At 56.7% G+C, this 24837-nt stretch overlaps 1 protein-coding gene across 4 annotated transcripts in view; it reads left to right on the top strand.

The window, feature by feature from the left end:
- The window catches only part of Megf8 (multiple EGF like domains 8), a 46651-nt gene that overhangs the window by 2879 nt on the left and 18935 nt on the right, over positions 1–24837 (top strand). For 2 of the 4 annotated variants that reach the window (XM_040734578.1, XM_005087061.4), the window contains 27 exons: positions 4473–4636; positions 5096–5302; positions 5937–6117; positions 6206–6294; positions 7386–7801; positions 8291–8436; positions 8548–8670; positions 11112–11266; positions 11490–11609; positions 12120–12264; positions 12344–12507; positions 15094–15294; positions 15608–15808; positions 16361–16597; positions 17300–17418; positions 17506–17637; positions 17732–17845; positions 18151–18399; positions 18853–19052; positions 19343–19553; positions 19650–19899; positions 20529–20661; positions 22251–22498; positions 22587–22697; positions 22813–22931; positions 23208–23415; positions 24207–24387. In XM_040734578.1, the coding sequence (XP_040590512.1) occupies positions 4473–4636; positions 5096–5302; positions 5937–6117; positions 6206–6294; positions 7386–7801; positions 8291–8436; positions 8548–8670; positions 11112–11266; positions 11490–11609; positions 12120–12264; positions 12344–12507; positions 15094–15294; positions 15608–15808; positions 16361–16597; positions 17300–17418; positions 17506–17637; positions 17732–17845; positions 18151–18399; positions 18853–19052; positions 19343–19553; positions 19650–19899; positions 20529–20661; positions 22251–22498; positions 22587–22697; positions 22813–22931; positions 23208–23415; positions 24207–24387 (4824 nt within the window). Of the gene's footprint in view, positions 1–3751; positions 3910–4472; positions 4637–5095; positions 5303–5936; positions 6118–6205; positions 6295–7385; positions 7802–8290; positions 8437–8547; positions 8671–11111; positions 11267–11489; positions 11610–12119; positions 12265–12343; positions 12508–15093; positions 15295–15607; positions 15809–16360; positions 16598–17299; positions 17419–17505; positions 17638–17731; positions 17846–18150; positions 18400–18852; positions 19053–19342; positions 19554–19649; positions 19900–20528; positions 20662–22250; positions 22499–22586; positions 22698–22812; positions 22932–23207; positions 23416–24206; positions 24388–24837 lie in introns of those variants that run through there. The other 2 variants (XM_040734579.1, XM_040734580.1) reach the window with 2 other exon arrangements.

Genomic DNA, 24837 nt, shown 5'->3' with positions numbered 1-24837 from the left:
TGTAGATTCTGAGGGTCTGAACTGTGGTCCTTTACCCCGAGACGTCTCAGCTTTGAGGGTTTCGTTTTCTTTTGACAGGTTCTCACTTTGTAGCTGAGACGGGTCTGGCGTTGGCCATGGTGGGGTGGTCATGACTGTCAGGACCCAGCGTGCACAGGACACAGTGTTCAAGTGGGAAAACAGAGTTTAGTGGCTGAGCCTAGGGGGAAGGACGGGAATCGGCTGGGAGGTTCAGAGGAACAGCCGCTGAAGCGTGTACAGGACAGGCGTTTACTGGGGTTAAAAGTGACGGCGTCTGTGAGGGTGGGGTGAGAGGTGTTTGTCTAGTATGTCCGTGCAGGCGACCGGGAGATGACAAGGAGCCAGAGCAGGGCCTTGGATGGTACACTGACAGTTTGGGGGTGCCGAATGGTTTGGAGCCTTCGTTTTTGTCAGTGAAAACCTGGGTGGAGGGTGACAGACTGGAGGCTTGGTATGAGGAAACAGTGGGTTCTGAAGTGGGCAGAGGTGGGGGTTGAGGTGTGAACCCAGCTGGGACACGTTTGTGGGTTCCCCCCACCACGAGAAATGGGGGCCAACCGGTTGAATGCGGGGTGTGGGAGGCATCTGTCACCTCTGAGAACCAGCATCTTAGGTAAGAATGTTGGTATAAGCTTGTAATCCAAGTGCTTGAGAGGCTGCGACTGGGAGATCCCAAGTCAGAGGCGAGTCTGGGTGTCTAGTAGACCCTGTTTCAAAATGACTCAAAAGTCTAAGTGGATTGGTTGCTTATTGCTTGTAGCCCATGCTGGCCACGAACTCAAAATTCTCCTACCTCAGCCTCCCTAGTGCTGGGATTGTAGGTGTATGCCATTCCTGGCACACTCACTTCTTACACCAAGTTTGTATTTTTGTCTGGCCCTAGACTTCCCAGGATCCTTTGGGGTAAGAGCATCCGGCTTCCACCAGGGGCAGGGCAGGAGGCAGGACTTGGGGTCAGATTTCTTTCTGGAATGGTGTTGGTTGAAACCCGAGACTGAACTTCGGGAGGGAGGCAGATGGTGAGCCAGCCTCCAATCAGCTCTTGACAAAGATGCTCTCGTTTTGTGTCCCAAAATGGAGATCTGGATTCTTGGTTCTGCTGAACGGTTCTTGTGCAATCTCCAAACCGTGGTGGGGATCTGTATGTTGTGTCCCTGGGCTCTAGTCAGGAATCTGCATGTGGTATGGAAGCCAGAGACTGGCTTCTTGGTTTTGGTCTTTTTGTTGTTTTGTCCCGTCCCGTCCCCCCTCCCCCTTCCAGACATGATTTGCTTCATAGACTAAGCTGGCGGAAAACTCACAGAGATCCACCTGCCTCTGCCTCTGCCTCCCCGAGTGCTGGGATTGAAGTCATGCGCCACCACCGCCCAGCTTGGTCTTTTGTGTTTTGAGATAGGGTCTCACTTGGCGCAGGCTTGTCTGGGATTATAGGGACGCCTCAGCACACCTGGCTTTGTGGTGGTGTTTGTTGGTGTTCGTGTTTAAATTTATTTTAGATCTATTTTGAGTGCTTCACCTGCCTGTATGTATGCATAACGTGTGTGCCTGGTGCCTAAGGTCAGAAGAGGGTGTCAGCTCTCTGAAACTGATGCTTGTGAGCCTCCATGGGGTGCTGGGAATCGAACTTGTTGCTGTGCCAAAGCTAAGATGCTGAGCCGTCTCTCGAGCCTGCACTTTTCCCTCCTTCATTTTTTGAGCTGACAGTTACCTTACCTCCCTCCAAACTCCCTTACACCCCTCCCTGCTCTCTTTCAAATTCATGGTCCCTTTTAAAAAATGGTTGTTATATGCATGCATGTATGTATATTGCTCAGTACATAAATGCAACCTGCTTGGTCTGTGTGATTTGTGGTTTTGTTTTGTTTTGGTTTCTGCTTCTGAGGCAAGCTCTTGCAGTGTTGCCCAGGATGGCCTCGAACACAGTCCTCCCACTCCTGCCTAACCAGTGATGTAATCACACGTGTCACCATGCTCTTTTGTGTCTCTTCATTCTCTCATGCAGCAACTGCTCAGCTCTTGCTCAGGCCAGGCCTGTGCCAAGGCAGTGTTTGGGAAGAGATCAGACCCAGGCCCAGGCCCTGTTCTGTAGTCCCTGAGGGGGGGAAGGGGGGGAGTTAGGCCTAGACACAGATAGTCCCGGCACAGACGATTGACAGTTATCGTGGGGTGTGAGAATCTCAGAGAGGCTCCCGACCCAGCCCTGAACCATCAGGACAGGCTTCCTGGAGGTGGAACACGCCAGTGACATTAAAGCAGCCTGTGCAGAGCGGGCTCCCGGTGGAGCGGGGATTCCAGGCGTGACTCGCCACACCTGACTGCTCTAGTGGCAGCATGGGAGAGGAGTCGAGTTCCAAGCTCCAGGTCAGGGGCTGAGTTTTCTCCTGGCTCAGCAGCCCTCCAAGTCTTTCGAGCAGAGGCGGCCAGGGCCTGGTGTCAGGTGGGGAGACCTCAGGCCGCACGTGAAGGAGGCTGGGTCACTCACTGGCTCTGTGAGAAGGACAGTGACAGGGACAGTGGCTGGGCAAGGCTCCTTACCGAGCATCCTGGCTCTGGCTGGCAAATATAGTCATCTTGTTGAGAATTCACACCAGCCTTGGTGGATGTGGAAAATTATTCCCATTTCCTAGGCAGGGAAGCTATGGCTCAAAGACCCATAAAGCTGACGTGGGCTAGGTAGTTAAGAGACAGGGGCCCGAGAAGAGAGCGCCTCATCCCCCAGGTGTCTGTGCTGCTCTTCAGATGGTCCTCTCACCTCAGACTCCAGAGTGCTGGGGTATAGCCAGAGATGGCCTTACACTCGAGGGGGACTGCAGTGGGCAGCTAAGCCCGGGCCATGCGGTTGGAGCCCAGTGCTTTGGGCGCTAGGCAAGTCTACAACCAGGTCACATCTCTAGCTCCCCAGCTCTGGCTCTCCCGAGGAGCCCTGTTCTTCCTGGCTTTTACAGTCTGGTGCTCCAGAACACGCCAGTGACAGGAGCACTCATTTTACACGGGACCACGCCCCCGCCCCTCACTGGCAGCTGTTAGGCGAGCTCTGCAGCAGAGCTGCACCCGTGCCTTACCTGTGGCCGTTTGCATTCCCACTTCTGTCAGACTTCCTGAGAGGCCCCTTTCAGAATCGCCCTTTGATGTAGGCTGTCAGCCGGAACACACGGTGGCTTTTCCTCGTTGCTTTGGCCTTTCATGAATAACAGCTGTGTTCTGAGAGGGAGCTAGCTGTCTAGGATGCCCAGGTGAATTGCAGATGGCTTCTTAGTGTCAGGAGCCCTAGACAGTCACTGCTGCTTTTTATTGGCCAGGCAAGTCACTGATGCCTTTCCCAGGCACAAGGGGCAGGGAATTTAGTACTCACTTAACTACACACACAGACACACACACACAGACACACACACACGTGTATACATCTATATAACACACACAATTTAACAAAGTCTGTACAAGTTCAAGCCAGCATTCACCTTAAGTTCAGGAAGCACCAGAGAGAGAGAGAGAGAGGGAGGGAGGGAGGGAGGGAGGGAGGGAGGGAGGGAGGGAGGGAGGGAGGGAGGGAGGGAGGGAGGGAGGGAGGGAGGGAGGGAGAGAGAGAGAGAGAGAGGGAGAGGGGAGAGAGGAGAGAGAGAGAGAGGAGAGAGAGGAGAGAGAGGAGAGAGAGGAGAGAGAGGGGTGGTGGGCCAGTCTAGGATATGGGAAACAGTGTCTCTAGGAGAAAAGGACAAGTTTGCTTTTTTAGTACAGGGGACAGAGCCTGGGGCCTCAGACATGCTGGACAGTGCTCTACCACTGAGCTACATCTCCAACTCTGACCTAAAGATCTTGCCAGATGTGGTGGCCCACACCTTTAATCCCAGCACTCTGGAGGCAGAGTTCAAGGCCAGCCTGGTCTACAGAGTGAGTTCCAGGACAGCCTCCAAAGCAATACGGAGAAATGCTGTCTTGAAAAACAAAAACAACAAAAATCTTGACTCCACTACAGTATTACTAGATGTGTGTATTACAGGTGAGAAAACAGCCCTCGAGGGCAGGTGGGTTAAGGCCACCCAGCTAGTGACAGTTCAGGGACAGAGCCCAGACTTGATGACTGGCACCCTAGTTTTCTTGTGGCACCAAAGTAAGCCCAGACAGAGTCTGTGCAGGTGAGGTGGGGACCTGGGTGCTCTGAGGAGAGTTCTTTGTTGGGGGGGAGGAGACAGGGTTCTCCTGACGTGGCCTGAGCTGGTGTCAGGGACACTGCTGTGGCTGAGAAGGACTTTGGGAGTTTCCACAAATTACTTGTGGCCATTCAGCCCATAGCAGAGCTGAGACTCCCATTCGTCTGAGTTCTGGCCTGTCCGTCTCAGCTGTGTGAGGCGGGCGCTCCTTGGAGCCCTGAACGAGGTGTGATGGCGTCAGTGGGCGGGCTACAGGGGTCCAGAAGAGCATGTGGGAGCCTGGCCCCTGTGCTCACTTCCCAGCCCCGAGCCCTCAGCACCGAATCCTGCTGGACTTCCTTTTCCTGGACACGGAGTGCACTTATGACTACCTGTTTGTGTACGACGGTGACTCACCCCAAGGCCCGCTGCTTGCCAGTCTGAGTGGGAGCACCCGGCCCCCGCCCATTGAGGCTTCCTCAGGCAAGGTTAGTGGCGAAGGGGAGGGACATGGGACCGTGGTCACAGGATCTCTTGGGAACGTGAGGGAGAGGAGGAGCACACATCTAGGAAGAAATGGGAAATATCAGAAGGGTCAGAAAAAGCCAGGCAGAGGATATCAGAGAAGACACAGACAGAGGTAGAAATAGACAGTTTACCTACCGAGCGTTCACAGAGCCCTGGCTTTGATCCGTAGCACCCCACCAGGTGAGTGTGGTGATGAACACTTGTAATGTTAGTACTGGGAGGTGGAGGCAGGGGGATCAGAAATTTGAGGTCCTTTTCATCTACATAGTGGGTGTAAAGCCAGCCTGCGTTAGATGAGATCCTTTTTCAAAAGCAACAAGAGGAGACCAAGAAGGGCCGTGGGGTGGGGTGGGTTCCTGAAGGGTGGTCCACTGTCGGGGTGCAGCCCACCCATTGTACACAGCCCCCTTGTCTTATAGATGCTGCTCCACCTCTTCAGCGACGCCAACTACAACCTGCTGGGTTTCAACGCCTCCTTCCGCTTCTCCCTGTGTCCTGGGGGCTGCCGGAACCACGGACAGTGCGTGTCACCGGGCGTGTGCAGCTGTGAGCCCGGCTGGGGAGGTCCAGATTGTGGCCTGCAGGAGTGCTCAGCCTATTGCGGCAGCCATGGCACCTGTGCCTCGGTGAGCTGTCCCCACTGAGTGTCCCCGGGACCCTGATCTGTGACCGAGACGGGGTCTTGCTCCATTATGACGCTCCCCTCCCCGCTGCTGTGGGAGCCGGTCTCCTCTCCTTCCAGGTCTTTCTCCTTCCTCTGAGACCTCACTTCTGGCTCTGTCCTCATCTCTAGCCAACCTTCACCTAGGGGCAATGGCCCGTCCTGTTTGGCTTTGGGTCCCCTGCCATGATTGTTTCTGAGACAGGGTCTCATTTGGTAACCAGGCTGGCTTCAAACTTGAGATCCTCCTCCTCCCTCAGCCTCCTGAGTTCTGGGGTTACTGGCATATGTCACCACACCTGACCCCCGCCAGGATTTCTGTCCTCTTACCCCTAACCTTCCACCTCAGCTCTACACCCCGACCCCCCAACTTGAGCTCTGTGTCGTGTTTAGAACGCCGCTTGCCTCGGCCTCCCAGCCTGGAGCTCACCCAGCCGGGACCTCACTAGCAAGTCCTCACTGTCTGTCCTTGCCTTTTTTGTGGGTCCGTCTGCTGTGCCCCACCTCGCCTTCCTGGGGTTCCGTCCCTCTGTCTGTTTCTGCCCGCTCACCCACATCTCACTCTCTTTCTCTCTGCCTTCTTGTCCCCTTCCTCCCAGGCCCTAGGACCGTGCCGCTGTGAGCCTGGATTCCTCGGGCGAGCCTGTGACCTGCATTTGTGGGAGAACCAGGGGGCTGGCTGGTGGCACAGTGTGAGCTCGGGGGACCCTGCCTTCTCTGCCCGGATTGGGGCAGCTGGTGCCTTCCTGTCCCCACCCGGGCTGCTGGCCGTCTTTGGAGGTGAGCAGGTGGGGAGAGGGTGAATTCGAAGGATCTGGAAGCCTGTCAGCCTGGGGCCGGGGTTTGAAAGCACTCTCCTCATTTGCAGGCCAGGACCTTAACAAGGCCCTGGGCGACCTTGTCCTGTACAACTTCTCCACAAACACCTGGGAGTCCTGGGACCTGAGTCCTGCTCCGGTACGGACCTTCCTCTGCCCAGGCTGAGGCCTCCCCGCTCGTGACCCCGTTCCCGACAGTGCTTCTAGAAACCTGCTCCTCCTTGTTCCTGCCTCTGCTCACTTGGAGACTCCTTTTCTTGTCCTTCCCCCTTCCGTGCATGAGCTGTTGTCCCCTCCTCTCTGCCCATTTGTCCCCTCTTCTCCTCCCCTCCCTCATCCAGCCTCCCTCCCTCCCTCCCTCCCTCCCTCCCTCCCTCCCTCCCTTCCTCCCTCCTTCCATTTTTTTGAGATAGGGTCTCAGACAGCCCAGGGTGGCCTTGAACCCCCGATTTTCCTCTCCTTGCCGTGCTGGGACTGTAGACACACTACCATACCCGGTGTGCGCCTCTGTCAAGTTGCCTTTGCCTCTGATTGGTTGGTAACCGCCCGTCTCTGTCTCCACGCCTCAGGCGTTTTCCGGCTCTCGCTCACTGCTGTGTCTGCCTTCTCACTGCCGCTGTTTCCCTGCCCCACCTCCGTTTCCATTCTCATGTCTCATGGCTGTGTGCCTTCCTTCCGTCCTTCTTTCTGCTGCTTTGCTGTCCTTTCCTTTTTTGAGACAGGCTCTCTCTGTGTAGTTCTGGCTGTCCTGGAACCCTGTGGATCAGGCTGGCCTCGAACTCACACAGATCCTCTTGTCTCTGTCTCCCAAGTGCTGGGATTAAAGGTTTGCGCCACCTCCGCCTGGCTCCTTCTTTCCTTTGAGTTAAGAATTTAGATTGATGTGGATCCCAGTCTGTAGCCCAGGCTAGCCTTGAATTCATGGCAGTCTTCCTGCCTCAGCCTCCTAAGTATTATTAGAAGTGCTTGCCACCGGGCCTGGCTTTCTGTTTGCTTGTTCTTTAATTCCTTCTTTTTCTTTTTTTTTCTTTTTTTCTTTGGCTTGTTTGCCCAGTCAGTTCTCAAATTCACTGTGACCCAGGTTGGCCTTGAACTCCTGATCCTCTTGCCTCTGTCACTGCCTCACTTGTCTCCGAGTCTCTCTGCATATCTGTCTTTCTGTCTTTGTATCTCTCTGCTCTGGCCTCCCTGTGTGTCACCATCTCTGACTCCTGGTCTCTTTCCCCCCAGGCTGCCCGCCACTCGCACGTGGCCGTGGCCTGGGCTGGCTTCCTGGTGCTGATGGGTGGCGAGCTGGCCAATGGCGTCCTCACCAATGACGTGTGGGCCTTCAGCCCCCTGGGTGGAGGCCACTGGGAGCTTCTGGCTCCACCGGCTTCCAGTCCCTCTGGGCCCCCAGGCCTGGCAGGCCACGCCGCCGCTCTGGTGGATGACATCTGGCTGTATGTGTCCGGTGGCCGCACTCAGCATGACCTCTTCTCTTCTGGCCTCTTCCGTTTCCGCCTGGACCACACCAGCAGGGGCTATTGGGAGCAGGTGATCCCGGCAGGTGGGAGGCCCCCTGCTGCCACCGGCCACTCTATGGTGTTCCATGCTTCCTCCCGTACCCTGTTGGTCCATGGCGGACACCGGCCTTCCACTGCCCGGTGAGTGGCCTGTCCTGTACCCCTGTCCCTCAGGGCCATACCTGCCCCACACTCTGGCGACCTTAATCCTTAGAGGACTTTGCTCACTGGCAGACTCCTATGCTCGTGAAGTCACTTCCTTCCTCCGTCATTCATTTGTTCTCTTCCGTGTTTGCTCATGCTCCTCACACACGCTCCTCACACGCTCCTCACACGCTCCTCACACATGCTGTCCTCACTCTGGCTCTGACCGTCGCCTCCACACACACTTCCCTCATTCACCTGCGTCCAGCCCAGGCTCTGACCGTCGCCTCCACACACACTTCCCTCATTCACCTGCGTCCAGCTCAGGCCAGGTCGTGCAAGGTGCCAGACCCGGGCCCCGCCCAGAGTGAGTGTGTGTTACGATGGGACACAGACATGGTCGTGGCCGGTCTCGCTCCTGGGTAAAGCCAGGGGAGGAAGGGAAGCCCTCCTTGCCCTGACCCCTGGCCTGTCTCTCCCCTGTAGGTTTTCTGTGCGGGTGAACTCCACTGAGCTCTTCCACGTGGATCGGCGTGTGTGGACCACGCTGAAGGGCCGGGATGGGCTCCAGGGTCCACGGGAGAGAGCCTTCCACACGGCCAGTGTCCTGGGAAACTACATGGTGGTCTATGGTTAGGCGATTTCCCTGATATGTCTGCCTGCCAGGGCCCTGAGCTGTGGGACTCAGCCTGGCTGTCCCTGCCTCCCCCAAGGCTTGAAGCTGTGCCCCTTCCTCCTCACAGGGGGCAACGTGCACACCCATTACCAGGAGGAAAAGTGCTATGAAGATGGCATCTTCTTCTACCACCTTGGCTGCCACCAGTGGGTGTCGGGGGCCGAGCTTGCCCCACCAGGAACCCCTGAGGGTGAGACATTCCTGTTTCCTGGAGGGCTTTTGAAGGTCTCTGGGTTTTAGCAGGAGCTACCTCAGTCGTAACCTTGGTGGACGAGGCATCTTGTTGGAATAACCCCTGGAAGAAAGCCTGGGTTAGGGCAGGGCGGGGGACCAGGAAGCCGATGTAGGGACCCTGCGCTTTGGTTCTATTTTTTATTTTTACATGTGTGAATATGTGTGTGCGTGTGGTGTGCACGCGTGGAGCCAGAGGACAACCTCAGGTATCGTCCCCAGGAGTACTGTCGCCTTCTTTGAGTTAGGTCTGTCCTTGGCCTGGAGCTCACCAGCTGGGCCAGCCTGGCAGGTCAGTGCGTCCTAGGCTTCCTCCTGGTAAGCGTCTGCAGTGCGTGCCTGGTATTTATTTCTGTGATGGTTCTGGGTGTTGAACTCCAGCCCTAATGCTTGGAAGGCAAGCCCTTTACCAGTGAAGCCATCTTTCCAGCCCCACGACCTGAGGTCTAGCTGGCAGTTGGCCAGTTTGCAGCCGCCCTAAGTTGTTTCCTAAGAAGCAGTGACTTTATGGTCATCGTGGCAAAGACGTAGAGCCAAGATGGCTGACTTGGAACAGGCATCTACACAAAACCACGCCTTGGTGTCTGCACCTTATTCTCCTGGCCCATGCGATGGGCTCTGATAAGGTTGTGTGATTGGGTTGCTGTGAAGTGAACTGATGTGTGGGGAGTGAATAACACAGTGAGGAGTTCAATACATTGTCTTCCTCCAGGGCTCTTCTGTTTTGTTTTGTTTTTGGAGACAGGGTTTCTCTGTATAACCCTGGCTGTCCTGGAACTGGCTCTATAGACCAGGCTGACCTCATACTCACCAAATCTGCCTCCCAAATGTTGGGATTAAAGGCGTGCACCACCATGGTTCACTTTTTATAAGCAGAAAGGTGGATTTCATTTCTTTTTTTTAAAGATTTATTTATTACATATACAGTGTTCTGCCTACATGCCAGAAGAGGAGGGCACCAGACTGAATTGTAGATGTCTGTGGGCCACCATGTGGTTGCTGGGAATTGAACTCAGGACCTCTGGAAGAACAGTCAGTGCTCCTAACCTCTGAGCCATCTCTCCAGCTCCGAAAGGGGGATTTCTTAGTTCATTTGTAAGGAAAGCATCAGGTTGGGCTGGATCTAGGTGCCCAGTGATGGGTGGCCTTGATCATCTCTGTCTCCGGTTCTCAGCTGGGTTCCCATCTTTTCCTAGTTGTTTTGTCTTTTGTTTGTTTGAGTTTGCGTGCGCTTGTGTGTTTGTGCACACAAGGAATCGGGTCTGCACTTCCGCCATGTGGCTCCCAGGGACTGAGCTCAGGTCGCCAGACTTGCTTGTAGGCATTTCTATGAGATGAACCGCCTCAATGGCCTCTTTCGTGCCTTTTGTAGATGTCACCAATAACTGTTGAATTGTATTTTCTTGATTCACATTCCCAGAGGGGTCTGTAATCCCATCATTCAGGAGACTGAATTTCAGACTCGCCTGGGGCTATAGATGGAGACCTATCTCAAAAAAACGGTGGGGGCTGGAGAGATGACTCGGGTTAGGAACTCTGGCTGATCTTCCAGAGGACCCAGATTCAATTCCCAGCACCCACATGACAGCTCGCAACAGTCTGTAACTCCAGTTCCAGGGGATCTGACACCCTCACACAGACATACATGCTGGAAAAACACCAGTGCACATAAAAATAAATCTTAAAAAAAATCCTGCCGGGCAGATGGTGTTCGCCTTTAATCCCAGCACTTGGGAGAGACAGGCAGGTGGATCTCTTGAGTTCGAGGTCAGCCTGGTCTACAGAGCGAGTTCCAGGACAGCCAGGACTACACAGAGAGACCCTGTCTCAAACCAACCAACAAGCAACCCAGAAACCAAAGCATAATAAAACCAAAATGCCCAGAGGGAGGAGACTCCTCAGGGATTGTAGGAATTGGGTCCCCCATCTTGTGCTCGGAATGGCAGACTAAACTAAGGCCAACGTCACCAGAGGCAGGGCAGCCCTCTTAGACTGGGAAGGCACCAGAGGGGTCTAGTGCTGTTAATGTACACGAGTAGGTGGGACCTCGGCAGCCTTCTGGGGCTCCCCATTCAGTTCTCCGATCCACAAGGGTGGCTGCTGGTTCTGTTTATGGGGAAAGAAACCAAGATTGGCAAGGTTGGGTCTCACACCCAAAGCAGTACAACTCAATTGATGTGTGATTTGAACCCGCCTTGGTAGCAAGGTCACACTGTTTGGGATGATTTGAGCAGGGGCCCTGGGTCTCAGAGAGGAGAGAGGACAGAGGCCAGTCAGAGCCAGGCAGGCCAGGAGGCTTTCCTTGCCCAGTAGGTAGAGGCTAAAGCAGCCATAGGCTGGTTAGGCTGGAACCGGGAAGGCAGGAGCCGGGCAATGGCTGATCTAGTGATTGTATTCCAGGCCGAGCAGCACCCCCTAGTGGTCGTTACTCACACGTGGCAGCTGTGCTTGGTGGCAGTGTCCTGTTGGTGGCTGGGGGATATAGTGGCCGGCCTCGCGGGGACTTGATGGCCTACAAGGTGCCCCCCTTCGTGTTTCAGGCACCCGCCCTGGATGTGAGCCCTGGGGTGACAGGGAGAGGGTGGCTGTGGGGGGCGGGGAGAAGTGGGAAGCGGGGTGCCCTGTAGTACAGGGTTTCCCAGGGCTGAGGGAGGGAATGGAGTGGGGTCCCAAGGTGCTGAGCGGCTGGGCTGAAATGGGGCAACCACAGGGGTAAGCTGGCAGCCGCCGGCAGGTCCTTGAGAGCAGTGTCCCCTCCTGTGACCCGTGTCTCCGCAGTACCACTTGGACTACTGTTCCATGTACACAGACCACAGCGTCTGCTCCCGGGACCCGGAATGTAGCTGGTGTCAGGGGGCTTGCCAGGCAGCACCCCCTCCCGGAACCTCCTCAGGACCTGTGAGTGACTGCCCTGGGCGCTCTGTGCACTGTCACAGAGGCCTGCCCTTAACCCCCTTGCTCCCCAGGCCAGAGCTTACCTCTCCTGACACCCGAGTCCCTCTGCGTTTAGAACCTGTGTCTGGATACCTGAGCCCTTGTTCTTGCTTCCCCATAGACCAGTGGCTCCCAACCTTCCTGAGGCCGCGCCCCGTGAATACGTCCCTCATGTAGTGACCCCAACCATAAAATTGTTTTGGTTGCTGACCCACAGCTGTAGTGACGCTGCTGTTATGAGCTGTAATGTAAACCTGTGCTCTGCAGGATGGCCTTAGGTGGCCCTTGTGAAAGGGTCGTTGGACCCCCGAAAGGGTTGTGGCTCACATTTTGAGATCCGCTGCTGTGGGTCAACCCTGCTCGAGTTTCCTGTTGGTCACTTGGCTGGCTCTGGCCCCGACCATGTATGTCCAGCTCTTTCCAGGCCCCTGAGTCCCAGAAGACAGTATACATGGACTCTACTCTTCCCTGCAGTGTCCAGCGGCCAGCTGCCTGGGCCTGGGCCGCCTCCTGAGCAACTGCCAAGCGTGCCTGGCCTTCAGCAGCCCCACTGCTCCTCCCCGGGGACCGGGAGCCCTAGGCTGGTGTGTGCACAATGAGAGCTGCCTTCCCAGGCCTGGTGAGTGGCAAGCAGGCGTGGGGGCGGGGCTCAGGGTGCCCTCCCTGACCCTGCAGCCCCCACACTCCTGTCCTCTCAGAGCAGGCCCGCTGCCGAGGGGAGCAGATCTCAGGCACCGTGGGCTGGTGGGGGCCAGCACCTGTGTTCGTGACTTCCCTGGAGGCCTGTGTCACCCAGAGCTTCCTGCCTGGCCTGCACCTGCTCACCTTTCAGCAGCCGCCCAACGCCTCTCAGCCTGACAAGGTGGGGGCCAGAAGGACCTGGGATGGAGTTGGCAGTTGTGGGCTAGAATTGTTTCTTTTTGAACAAGTCTTTTGGGGGCGGGGACAGCACTGGGGATGGGATCCAGGGCTTTCTGTATGCTAAATATTCATGCCACCACCGAGCTACACCCTAACCCTCTCTGGTACTCTCTAGGCAAGTGCTCAGCCTAGATTCACAGATTTTTTTTTTTTTTTTGCTTGTTGTTTTGAGATAGGGTTGGCCACATTTGCCTGGAACTCACTCTGTCCCTAACAGATTTGTGTTTCTCCCTAGCTCCCCTGTAGGTGAAATGAAATGGCAATACTGTGCTGTAAGCACCCCCACTTTTTTTTTGGTATGAGTGCACTTGTCTGCCTGCAGACCAGAAGAGGAAATCAGATCCCATTACAGATGGCTGTGAGCCACCATGTGGTTGCCGGGAATTGAACTCAGGACCTCTGGAAGAGCAGCCAGTGCTCTTAACCTCTGAGCCATCTCTCTAGCCCATTTAAAAAAACTTGAGTGAAACAACACATAAAATTTTACCAGAATACAGCACTCGGGAGGCAGAGGCAGGTGGATCTCTGTGAGTTCGAGGCCAGCCTGGTCTACAGAGCGAGTTCTAAGATGCTTAGAGATATATGGGGAAAAGTTTTCTCAAACAAACAAACAAACAAAAAACCAAAAAAAGGATTGTAAGACAATATTTTTGTCATTCCTAAATCAACTCTGGATTTATTTTCTAATTGCTTCCTGCCTGGTCTTCCCTGAACCCCTCGCCCCTGAATTCCAGCTGTGGACATTTATACAAATGGGGTCATGTGACCTGTGGCTTCCATGTCTGGCTTCTTCCACTTAGCATAATGTCTTCAGGGCTGCTTTGTGCTGTAACTCCACTTGGAAATGGGTTTCAAGGTGGACATGGTAGCACGTATCTGTGATGCCAGCACTTGGGAAGGAGAAGCGGCTTGAAATCCAGGTCAGCCTGTACTGTATGGTGAGAGTCAGTCCCAGAAACAAAACAGAAACCCAAAGCAGTCACTTCGCCCTGGTGGAGAACGCACAGAGGCGGAATGCCAGGCAGCCGGGAAGCGACGAGGCAGATTCTGACACTCAGCTTGCTTTCTGGTTTTATTCCCACCTCAGGCCACACGGTCTAGCGGCTCTCACACACATGCTTGCAAGGTCACCTCTAGATGTTTCTGAATCCTGCCTGTCAAGCTGGCAGTCATTGACCACCACCCCAGGTGGCGGCAATGCTCCTGCCTCTACCTCCCGAGTGCTGGCATTAAAGACACGCACCACCAGACTCAGTCTGCTTTGTCTGAATGTATCCAAACATGCTCTCCCATAGCAGATCTTAGGGAATAATCCCTCTCTTTTTCGTTAGTTGGTATTACTTTTGAGACAGAGTCTTGATATATTGCCCAGGCTGGCCCTGATAGCCTAGACTCACGTGATCTTCCTTTGGCTGCGTCCTGAGTAACTGGCACTGCAAGGCACATGCCCCTGTGTGCCCGTCTTCCCTCCCTGAGGAGCCTTGGCAGGCCTTGGGCTTGCTGTGTCCCTGAGACTGATCCATCTCCCTCCACCTCCTGGGGACGGGAGTTACGAGCCTCCGCCACTGTGCCAACTCGAGCTTCTTATTTTGGACGGTTATGTAATATTCTGTTTACATTTAGATGCTGTACTGCTGTGTGTTTAGTTATTTGTTTTGGGGATAAGGTCTAGCTATGTAGTCCAGGCTGGCCTCAGTCCTTCTGCCCGAGTCTCACATGTTTGTGGGTGTGGTCCAGGTGCTGTAAGTTACATAAGCAGTCCTCAGTGATGGGCACTTGGGTTCTGTTCTGCTGTGACAGAGTCACACCCTAGCAAGAAAACCTTTTGCTGTGTCATCACCGGGAGTGTCGGGCTAGCCTTGGAAGGGCTGCTGAGAAAGCAGGAAGCTGAGGACAAAGATCAAAGAGTCCAGCTTCAAGTTTAAAAGACACGTTTTTGTTTTGTTTGTGTTTGCGATGGACTCTTGCTATGTAACCCTGGGTAGCCTGGAACTCCCAATGTAGACCAGGTTGGCTTTGAACTCACAGCTAACTAACTGCCTGCTTCTGTCTCCCACGTGCTGGTAGTAAGGGTGAACGCCACCATGCCTAGTTAGTTTTGAAAGATGTTTAAATTTATTCTCAGTGTGTGCACACAGAGGTCAGAGGGCAGTTTTGTGGAGATGGCTGTCTTCTTCCAACTTACGTAGGTTCCGGGGATCGAACTCTGGTCTCTAGGCTTACATGGCAGCCACCGTTAGCCCCTCAAGGCATCTTGCTGGCCCTCAGTCTGCAGTTTTACTATGACCTGAAGATGAGGTGGGCTTGGGAGCCCAGGTGGAACCTGTGTATGCTGTCTGAATTTGCTCTTGACACTTTTTCCAGAAAGATGATGGGCAAGCTGCCCAAACTCAGTGCCCTGTCTCGGTTTCTCATTGGTGAAGGTCATCTGGCCTGTCTTCTCTGGCTCTGGTGTGGCTAAGGGGTATGGGTACCTAGCAACGGTCAGAGAGGGACTTACATGTGCACCCATCTCTGAATGGTACAGGTCTCCATTGTCCGGAGTACAACTATCACCTTGACACCCAGCCCGGAGACAGATGTGTCCCTGGTCTACCGAGGCTTCATTCACCCTCTGCTGCCAGGGGGGCCAGGCGGCCCTGGGGCTGAGGATGTGGCTGTGTGGGCTCGGGCCCAGCGCCTCCATGTCCTGGCCCGGATGGCCAAAGGCCCGGACACTGAGAACATGGTGAGGGATTTTAGCATATTCTGAGGTGATTTTTGGTCAATGTGGTCATGAGTGTGGTTCAAGGCATCTGTGGCGATGTCAGGGTTCTGGGGGACAGTGGGGAGCATTCAGACATGGGGTTTTCAACTGGGAGCAGAATTTGGGGGACTCCGGGGAGGACAGGGAAGGTTTGAGTGACAAGCGAGATGTCCCTGAGGAGGAGGGGGGCCGTGGGGAGGAGTGGCAGCTTGCTGAAGTCCAAGGGTCTCCGAGGCCCTCTTCCTCCAGGAGAGTGGCGAGGTCTGAGGTCTGTCTGTTGCTCACGCTGCTGCAGGAGGAGGTGGGGCGCTGGGTAGCTCAGCAAGAGAAGGAGACGCGGAGGCTGCAGCGCCCTGGCTCTGCTCGTCTCTTCCCACTGCCCGGGAGAGGCCACAAGTATGCGGTGGAGATCCGAGGCCAGCTCAACGGTTCCGCAGGCCCTGGGCACAGTGAGCTCACTCTCCTGTGGGACCGGACTGGAGTGCCGGGAGGCAGCGTGAGTGTCTAGCCTGCTGCTCTATTGCTAGGCTCTGGCTTCAGATCCTCTGGGCTTCCCACGTTACAAGTAACAGACTCTAAGTCACTTGATCCTGACCTTGACGCCTGGCTTCAACTTTAGACGTCACCTTGAACCCAGAGTCTAACATTTGATCCCAGCCCTGACATGATGCTAGGATGGAAGCCAGGGCCTTGTGAATTCTAGCAAGTGCTGTACCACTGAGCCACGCCCCAGCCCCTCACTGGGGGATTCTAGGCAGGGGCTCTACCTCTGTGTCCCCTTCCCCTCAACCTCTCATTTGGGGATCCTAGGCAAGTGCTTTACTCCTGAGGTACACCTAATCCCCACTCATATTCTGCCCTCTGTCCAGATCTGACTCCTCCCCAGGCCCCTGCCCTTCATGCTTTGACCTTTAGTCTCTAGAATCCTTCAGACCCTGGTCCCTTTCCTGTGCCATTTTCCTGAATCCCCACTGTAGTTGGTGCTGCGGGCAAACCCTCAGCTGCAGTCATGGTGTCTAACCGGCTCCTGCCCTGTGTGCTGCCCCAGGAGATCTCCTTCTTCTTCCTGGAACCCTACCGCTCCTCAGCCTGCACCTCCTACTCCTCCTGCCTGGGCTGCCTGGCCGATCAGGGCTGCGGCTGGTGCCTCAACAGTGCCACCTGCCACCTGCGGCAGGGCGGGGCCCACTGTGAGGACGATGGGACCGGCGAGTCCCTCCTGGTGCTGGTTCCTGCCCTCTGCCCACTCTGTGAGGAGCATCGGGACTGCCATGCCTGCACCCAGGTGTCTGCGGGGAGAGGTTCCCTTAGAGGTGGCCCTGGCGGGGCAGACAGCTGCGACTCCTGTCCTCACTCTCTAAGACTTCAGTGGGGAGCAGAGGAAGGGGGGGCTGGGAAAGATGGGCACCTGGGAGTCGAGGTCAAAGGTCAGGAAAACCATTGCGCATTCCTCACGAGCGGGAGGCGTGTGTTTACCGCTGGACCATGGTCAGCCTGGAGTAGGTGGTCAGGCCTGCTAGTCCCAGCTGGGGACATCCTCTGCTCTGCTGCCTGTTTCTAGGCAGTTTGTTCTGGTGACCTCCAGGGAGGCCACGGCGCAGACTCTTCTTGTCACTCAGTCCCATGCAGAGCTGTGTTTCATTGGCTAGAAACTCATCTTTTTCCATCTGATGCTCAGTGGTGCTATGTAGCCTGGCTTGGCCTCCTCCTCCCAAGTGCGGGGGGTTACTGGCATGGGCACCATGTTGGACTGCCCGTTGGGTTTTGTGTTGGCGCCTGGTCTAGTGACGGAGGTTGGGAGAGTATATGCCCCGTTTGCCCTCTTCTCCCCTTAAATCTGCCTGCCCCCCACTCCTGACAGAACTGCTGCTATCCCAAGAAGGGGTGCGGGCTAGGAAGACAGACACGCGGCTGTGGGTGCGGGGGGGGGGTCGCGGCTGGGTTCTGGGCCGCTGAGGACCGACCTCTGACCTTGTCCCCCCCCCAGGACCCGTTCTGTGAGTGGCTGCAGAGCACCAGCCGCAAGGGGGACGCAGCCTGCAGCCGGCGAGGCCGGGGCCGAGGAGCCCTGAGAAACCCAGAGGAGTGCCCTCCGCTCTGCAGCCAGTGAGCCCCTCGAGGTCTGGGGGGTGGGGCGTGCGTGGGTACGGCCCATTCCCGCCGCCGCAGTGACCTGGCCCTGCTTCCCCCCAGACGCCTGACCTGTGAGGACTGCCTGGCCAACTCCAGCCAGTGTGCCTGGTGTCAGTCCACTCACACCTGCTTCCTGTTCGCTGCCTACCTGGCCCGGTACCCACACGGGGGCTGCCGCGGCTGGGATGACAGGTGCGCCCAAGGGTTGGGCTGGGGAGATGGAGCCCCCCGGGGGGGGGCGGGGAGCGTGCCCTGTGCTCCGACCCCAGCACTGCCTCCTTTGCAGCGTGCATTCAGAGCCGCGGTGCAGGAGCTGCGGCGGCTTCCTGACCTGTCACGAGTGTCTGCAGAGCCACGAGTGTGGCTGGTGTGGCAACGAAGACAACCCCACTCTGGGACGGTGAGGGGCGGGACTGGCTGGGTGGCTAGGTGGGTGGGACTCCTGTCTGGCACGGTGAGGGACGGGACTGGCTGGCTGGGACTCCAGGGCCTCCCTGCTGAGTGACTTTAATGACCGGTGTCTCTGCCCCATTGTCGTGTCCTACATCCTGGAACTGCCCGTCTGAGTCTGTGTTACCATCTGTTTTCTCCTTCACTGTTTCTCTCTGTGTTTTCCTCCATCTTTCTGTTTCTGTCTGTCCCCATCTCTGTCACCGTGTCCGTCTGTCTCCTCTATTGTACCCGCTTTGATCTCTCACTCCACAGGTGCCTTCAAGGGGACTTCTCTGGCCCCCTGGGTCGGGGGAACTGCTCCCTGTGGGTGGGACAGGGCTTGGGACTGCCTGTGGCTCTCCCTGCCCGCTGGGCCTATGCCCGCTGTCCAGATGTGGACGAATGCCGCCTGGGCCTGGCGAGGTGTCACCCACGGGCAACCTGCCTGAACACGCCTCTCAGCTATGAGTGTCACTGCCAGCGCGGCTACCAGGGTGATGGCATCACACACTGTAACCGCACGTGAGTAGGATGTGGGCTGCTATGGAAACGCTGCCTCAGGGCTGGAGCTAACATAGAGGGAGGAAGTCATCATGGTACTGGGCTCTCAGTCGGATCCAGTGAGCATGGAGTTTTCACCTTGCAGACAAGGACCTCAGTGGAAGGGCGGGGTGCCCAAGGTAACCCTTTTAATAGGAGCAGGATATGCCTGGGTTTTGGGCCATAGCCTCCAGAATTACCATGGAGATTGAAGAGGACCTGGTTGGGAGGGAGTTTTCACAGTGGTGCTGTGTGGTTTCTATGGAGACAGGTATCACCACATGTGATAGGGTTGCCTCGGAAACAGGCTTACGTGCCGAGCACAGGACCACGGGAAGCAGCAGCCACTTGGGGAGTGTCACGGCAGGTGGCGATGATGGGGTGCTTGAGGACCCATCCACCCAGCCCGTTCCCGCCTTTGCCATGGTTCTCCAGGTGCCTGGAAGACTGTGGGCATGGTGTGTGCAGTGGCCCCCCAGACTTCACTTGTGTGTGTGACCTCGGCTGGACCTCTGATCTGCCCCCACCCACACCTGCCCCAGGACCCCCTCCCCCACGTTGCTCTCGGGACTGTGGCTGCAACTTTCACAGCCACTGCCGCAGGCGGGGACCCGGCTTCTGTGATGAGTGCCACGGTGAGCCACCGTGGTCAGAGTCTCACGAAACAGCCTTGTGCGTGTGTGGGGGCCCTCCTTCCTTTGCAGGACTCCAGCTTCTTCCTTCCTGAGTCTCACCTCAGGTTGTGCCGTGACCCCTCCCCAGTCCCTGCTCCTGTCCCGTCTCTCTGGTCCGGCCTCTCTCCCCTCTTTTGTTTCTTCCCTAGCCCGGGCCTTGATTGACTCTTTGAAGCAGCTTGGGAGGAGGGTCTGGGCCCCTTCCTGTCCTTGCTCCTGACTCTGTGTCCTACCTGCTGGGACCTCCACAGATTGGACGTGGGGGGAACATTGTGAACGGTGCCGGCCTGGCAGTTTTGGCAATGCGACAGGCTCCGGTGGCTGCCGACCCTGCCAGTGCAACGGGCATGGAGATCCACGCCGCGGCCACTGTGATAACCTCAGCGGGCTCTGCTTCTGCCAGGACCACACCGAGGGGGCTCATTGTCAGACCTGCTCTCAAGGGTACTATGGCGATCCCCGGTAAGTCAAGAACCCGCGGGGCCGGCCCGAGGGGGGTCAGGGACCCCATGGGGTAAGACAGGACTGGTCTGACACTGTCTCCTCTCCATCCTACAGAGCTGGTGGCTCCTGCTTCCGGGAGTGTGGAGGACGTGCCCTCCTCACCAACGTGTCCTCAGTGGCTCTGGGCTCCCGCCGCTTTGGGGGCCTGTTGCCTCCAGGTGGTGGGGCGGCAAGGGCTGGACCTGGGCTGTCCTACTGTGTGTGGATTGTCTCGGCCACGGAAGTGCTGCAGCCCTGCGCCCCTGGGACTCTCTGTCCCCCGCTCACCCTCACCTTCTCTCCAGACAGCAGCACGCCATGCACAGTGAGCACTGAGGGGACCAGGGTTCAGTTTCTAAGTCAGAGCCGTGTCCCCTTCTCAATCTGGATCCCCTGAGGAATGTCACTGGTGTGTTCGCTTGATCCCACACGTCTGAAACTGGTCGTTGGTCATCCAGCCCTTTAGTCTAGGCTTTAAGATCCTCCCATTTCCCGGTGCTCTTTCTGTTTCCTGGGCTCGGGCCTCCCGTTCTTCAGACCCTCCAGCACTTCCTCCCAGAGCAGCCGTGGTCAGTTCTGACCGCTCGTGTGCCCCCTCTGACTCATTAGTAATGGCTTCCACCACTAAAGTGCTGCTGTGTATGAGGAAGAGGTTTGGTGCCAGAGTGCCTGGTTGATTGGCTGTCTCTGCTTTAGACACAGGGTGGGAGGGGCAGCCTCCATTACAGACGTAACACTCTACCCTGCGTGCTCAGAGAGCCCATTCCCTAGACCTAGGCTGCTTTCTCCCTCTCGTTCTCTCATTTCTCTCTGGTACAGGCTCTTACCGTGGAGCCGAGGCCCACAGGGAACTCGCTGTCCTGCCCTGCCCCCCCCCCCCCCCCATAGCTGAGATTGGAAGCACATTCCCAGACTCCGAGCAGACCCATAACTCTGCATTCTGTTCCTTTGCAGCTGAGCTACGTCCTGGCCTTTGATGGATTCCCACGCTTCCTGGACACTGGTGTGGTGCAGTCAGACCGGAGCCTCATAGCTGCCTTCTGTGGCCAGCGGCGGGACAGACCCCTCACCGTGCAGGCCTTATCTGGTATGGGCGTGTGAGGCAGGGGGATGGTTTGTCTTGGTCTTCTCCCAACCCTTCAGGGTTGGAGATGGAATCCAGTCCAGGGCTCCTTAGGTGCCAGGGGCTCTCTCTCACTGAACCCCACTCCGAGCCCTCGCTGGTAGATTCCAGTCAAGCATTCTCTCTCCAGCCCCATCCGAGCCCTCGTTCTGAGCTTTTAGAAGTTTTTCTTCTTACGGCCGGGCAGTGGTGGCGCACACCATTAATCCCAGCACTCGGGAGGCAGAGGCAGGCGGATCTCTGTGAGTTCGAGGCCAGCCTGGTCTACAGAGTGAGTTCCAGGACAGCCTCCAAAACTACAGAGAAACCCTGTCTTGGAAAAAAAAAGTTTTCCTTCTTGAACGGGGTTTTGTATCCTGTGCTCTGTACCCGTCTCTGATTGGGCGTAGGACCCAGGTCCCAGGCAGGGACTGACGTGGGTTGCAGGTGACACAGTCCTTTGCCTGGGTGGGATGGCTTCTCTCCTGGACTGTGGCAGAGAGAAGCAGGATTTTGTTGGCTAGGCTGGTGCTGGAGAAGGGGACGAATAGGGTCTGTCTGTGAGGTCCCTCCGCTGTCACTGCTGCGACATTTGACAGTGTCTAGACACATTTTGAGTGACAATGAGGGGTACCTCTGTCATCTGGCAGGGTCTCATAGCCTCAGAGTGACCGTGTAGCTGAGCATGACCTTGGACTTCTGATCCTCCTGCCTGCACCTCCCCAGCGTCGGGCTGACAGGTGCTTTCTGTAGTGCTGGGGACTGAACCCGGGGCTTCGTCAATGCGAGGCAAGCATCCTACACACTGAGCCAGCTCCGTCCCAGCGGCTGGCTTCCTCTTTTCTTTGCCAGCCTTCTCTCCGGAGTGCTGGGAGGGCAGGTGCGCACCACCTGCTTCTCTCTCTCAGGAAAGCTGCGCTGGCAGAAGAGCGCTGTGCCCTGTGGGAGGATGACAGCTGCCCACACTCGGGCCACATTCATGGCTGTAAAGGGCACAAGGGCAGCTGGAGGGCAGAACATGGGGCAGCCAGGGGACAGTTGGGGATGGTGCTGGTGTCCAGTGAGGCGAGACACGGCTTTGGTGGCAGCCTGAACCAGCAAGAGTGACGACAGAGAGCTGGAGGCCTGTGGAAGGTACACGTCCTGCCATAGGGCTAGGACCCTAGCCTAAGGTTGAGCTTGAATGGCTGGGGTGTGGGAGGAAGAGGCAGGAACATCCTCAGCTACATAGTGAGTTCAAGGCCAGCCTGGTCTACGAGACCTTGTCTGAAAGAAACAAAACGCCCTCCCCACTCAAAACTAAAGTGTGTTGTTGGGCGTTGGTGGCGCACGCCTTTAATCCCAGCACTCAGGAGGCAGAGGCAGGCGGATCTCTGTGAGTTCGAGGCCAGCCTGGTCTACATAGTGAGTTCCAGGATAGCCAGGGCTGTATACAGAGAAACCCTGACTTGAAAAAAACAGCCAAGGCCTCAAGTGTGTGGACCTGGTGGATTGGGTGGGGGAGGCTGAGCTGTAAATGGCTGTGAACACTGTCTAGAGCAGAGCTCCAGCCGGCCCCTGCCTCTTCCCCACAGGGTTACTTGTGTTGCACTGGGAGGCCAATGGCTCCTCGTCCTGGGGATTCAATGCTTCTGTGGGCTCTGCCCGATGTGGATCAGGGGGTCCTGGCAGCTGCCCCGTCCCTCAGGAGTGTGTACCCCAGGACGGGGCTGCAGGTGCCGGGCTCTGCCGCTGTCCTCAGGGCTGGGCTGGCCCTCACTGCCGCATGGCTCTGTGTCCTGAGAACTGCAATGCCCACACTGGAGCAGGCATTTGTAACCAGGTACAGGCGGGACAGCCGGGACAGGAACTGCCAGGTGGGATAGGCGCGCTGTTCAGGGCTCCTCTGAGCTTCTTTCTGCTGTCCCCAGAGCCTAGGTGTGTGCATCTGTGCTGAGGGCTTTGGGGGCCCAGACTGCGCCACGAAGCTTGACGGTGGACAGTTGGTCTGGGAGACGCTCATGGACAGCCGCCTCTCAGCCGTGAGTTAGAGCAACAACTTTGTCCTGCGGTGGGACTACCTGTAAACCCTCCACCTAGGCCTGGCACCTTGTCATGACCTTGGCCTGACCTCCGGCATCCTTATTCCCACTCCAGGACACTGCTAGCCGCTTCCTACACCGCCTGGGACACACCATGGTAGAGGGACCTGATGCCACCTTGTGGATGTTTGGGGGCCTGGGCCTGCCCCAGGGCCTGCTGGGAAACCTGTACAGGTAAGGACTGCTCTATGGGTATGCATAAGAAAGCTTATTTTGGGGACTACTGAGGTATCTATAACCTGTCTAACCATAGGGATTGCAGAAAAACCTCTCAGGTGAGGGACTCTTGTTCTGGGAAGCTCACCGTCTGTGGGCACCAGGGAGACTGTTATGGAATGTTAAGATGATTCTCATCGGGAGATCAGCCCAAGTGAAGCTGGGACATCTTTAAGGATGCGGGGCGGATGGCTGCCGACTTAGTAAGACTAATACTTCGCATCTTGGCTGCAGGTACTCAGTCAGTGAGCGCAGGTGGACACAGATGCTGGCAGGGGCTGAGGATGGCGGCCCAGGCCCCTCACCCCGCTCCTTCCATGCAGCTGCCTATGTGCCTGCTGGGCGTGGCGCCATGTACCTGCTGGGGGGCCTCACAGCCGGGGGTGTCACGCGTGACTTTTGGGTCCTTAACCTCACTACCCTGCAGTGGAGACAGGAGAAGGTGAGCCTCTGTCCTCCCAGCAGGTCCACACACGGTCATGGCAGTTCCCCCGAGTCTCCTCACCAGCGGCATCTGTCTTCGGGGTTCCAGAACAAAGGTGGGGATAGGAGCCTGGGAGTGAATCTTGGCGATAGAAAGTCTGCCTAGAATGCACCAGTGAGGACTGGGAGTGTGGCTCAGTGGTAGAGCATCTGCCTCGCATCCCTGGGACTGGGGCGTGGCTCAGTGGTAGTTCCCTGGCTTAGCTTACACCAGCTCCTGGGGTCAGTCTCCAGCACCACAGTAGGGTAGGGAGTTGTCACATTGAATTTACTGGCCAACCTAAGTTATATATTTGTAGTTACAAGCTCATCCCTGGACAAGGGCCTGTGACGCTGGAGTCGACCTAAATGGGTGCATGCAGCTCCACCCCATAACAGAGAGAGCGGAGGAGTAAGGGCCTCTGGTTGCGCCTGGAGAGGTGGATGTGTAGTGGACAGAGCCCACCTGGGCCCTGGTGGGCCAGTGTCAGCATAGCTCTGGAACTCTGCTCCTTAGCTGGGCCTGATCTTTTTTGTTGTTGTTATTGTTTTTCGAGACAGGGTTTTTCTGTGGCTTTGGAGGCTGTCCTGGAACTCACTCGGTAGACCAGGCTGGCCTAGAACTCACAGAGATCTGCCTGCCTCTGCCTCCCGAGTGCTGGGATTAAAGACGTGCGCCACCATCACCCGTTGCTGGGCCTGATCTTCCTTGTCTTGGTAAAAGGAGTCTTCCTCCACCCCTTTGGGTGACGCTAGCTCTCTGTCTTACAGGCCCCTCAGAACATGGAGTTGCCGCCTGTTGCTGGCCATACCCTGACTGCCCGCCGAGGCCTGTCTCTGCTCTTGGTGGGCGGCTACTCTCCTGAAAATGGCTTCAACCAGCAGTTGTTGGAGTACCAGCTGGCAACGGGCACCTGGGTGTCTGGAGCCCAGAGCGGGACACCCCCCACAGGTGGGGCTGCCACGGAAGCTGTCTGGGCTGTACTTAAGCTTCCATCCGCTCCCGCGTCTGGTCACTGCCCACTGTTGTCCTGTGACACCAGCAGGCTTTCCGGGCACGCATCTGAGGCGTGCTCCGCTTCCCTGCTTACTCCCTTAGTGTGGCTGCCGTCTCCTTCCCCACGCCCTAAGATCTGCACCTCTTAGGGACTCTTTTCTCTTCTGCCCTGTCTTCCCCTCAGTCTCGCCTCCTGCCTGGCCACCACCTGTCAGACACCCTGCCACCGTACCTCCTTCCTCCCGCCCGTCACGTCTTCCCGACCATTGGCGTCCTTCCCGGGGTTGTCTCCAGGACCCTGGGGAGAGGGGAGGATTGAAGGGCTCTTCAGGAAGGGATGTGGTCACTAAGAAGACCCCAGGAGGTCAGGGGGCACTGTTGGCCGCCAGCCCTTCCTTCCCTGAC

Source organism: Mesocricetus auratus, unplaced genomic scaffold (assembly GCF_017639785.1).
Source record: "Mesocricetus auratus isolate SY011 unplaced genomic scaffold, BCM_Maur_2.0 Super-Scaffold_100038, whole genome shotgun sequence".
In the NCBI taxonomy this organism is placed as follows: domain Eukaryota; kingdom Metazoa; phylum Chordata; class Mammalia; order Rodentia; family Cricetidae; genus Mesocricetus; species Mesocricetus auratus.
This window is presented reverse-complemented; position numbering and strand designations above follow the sequence as displayed.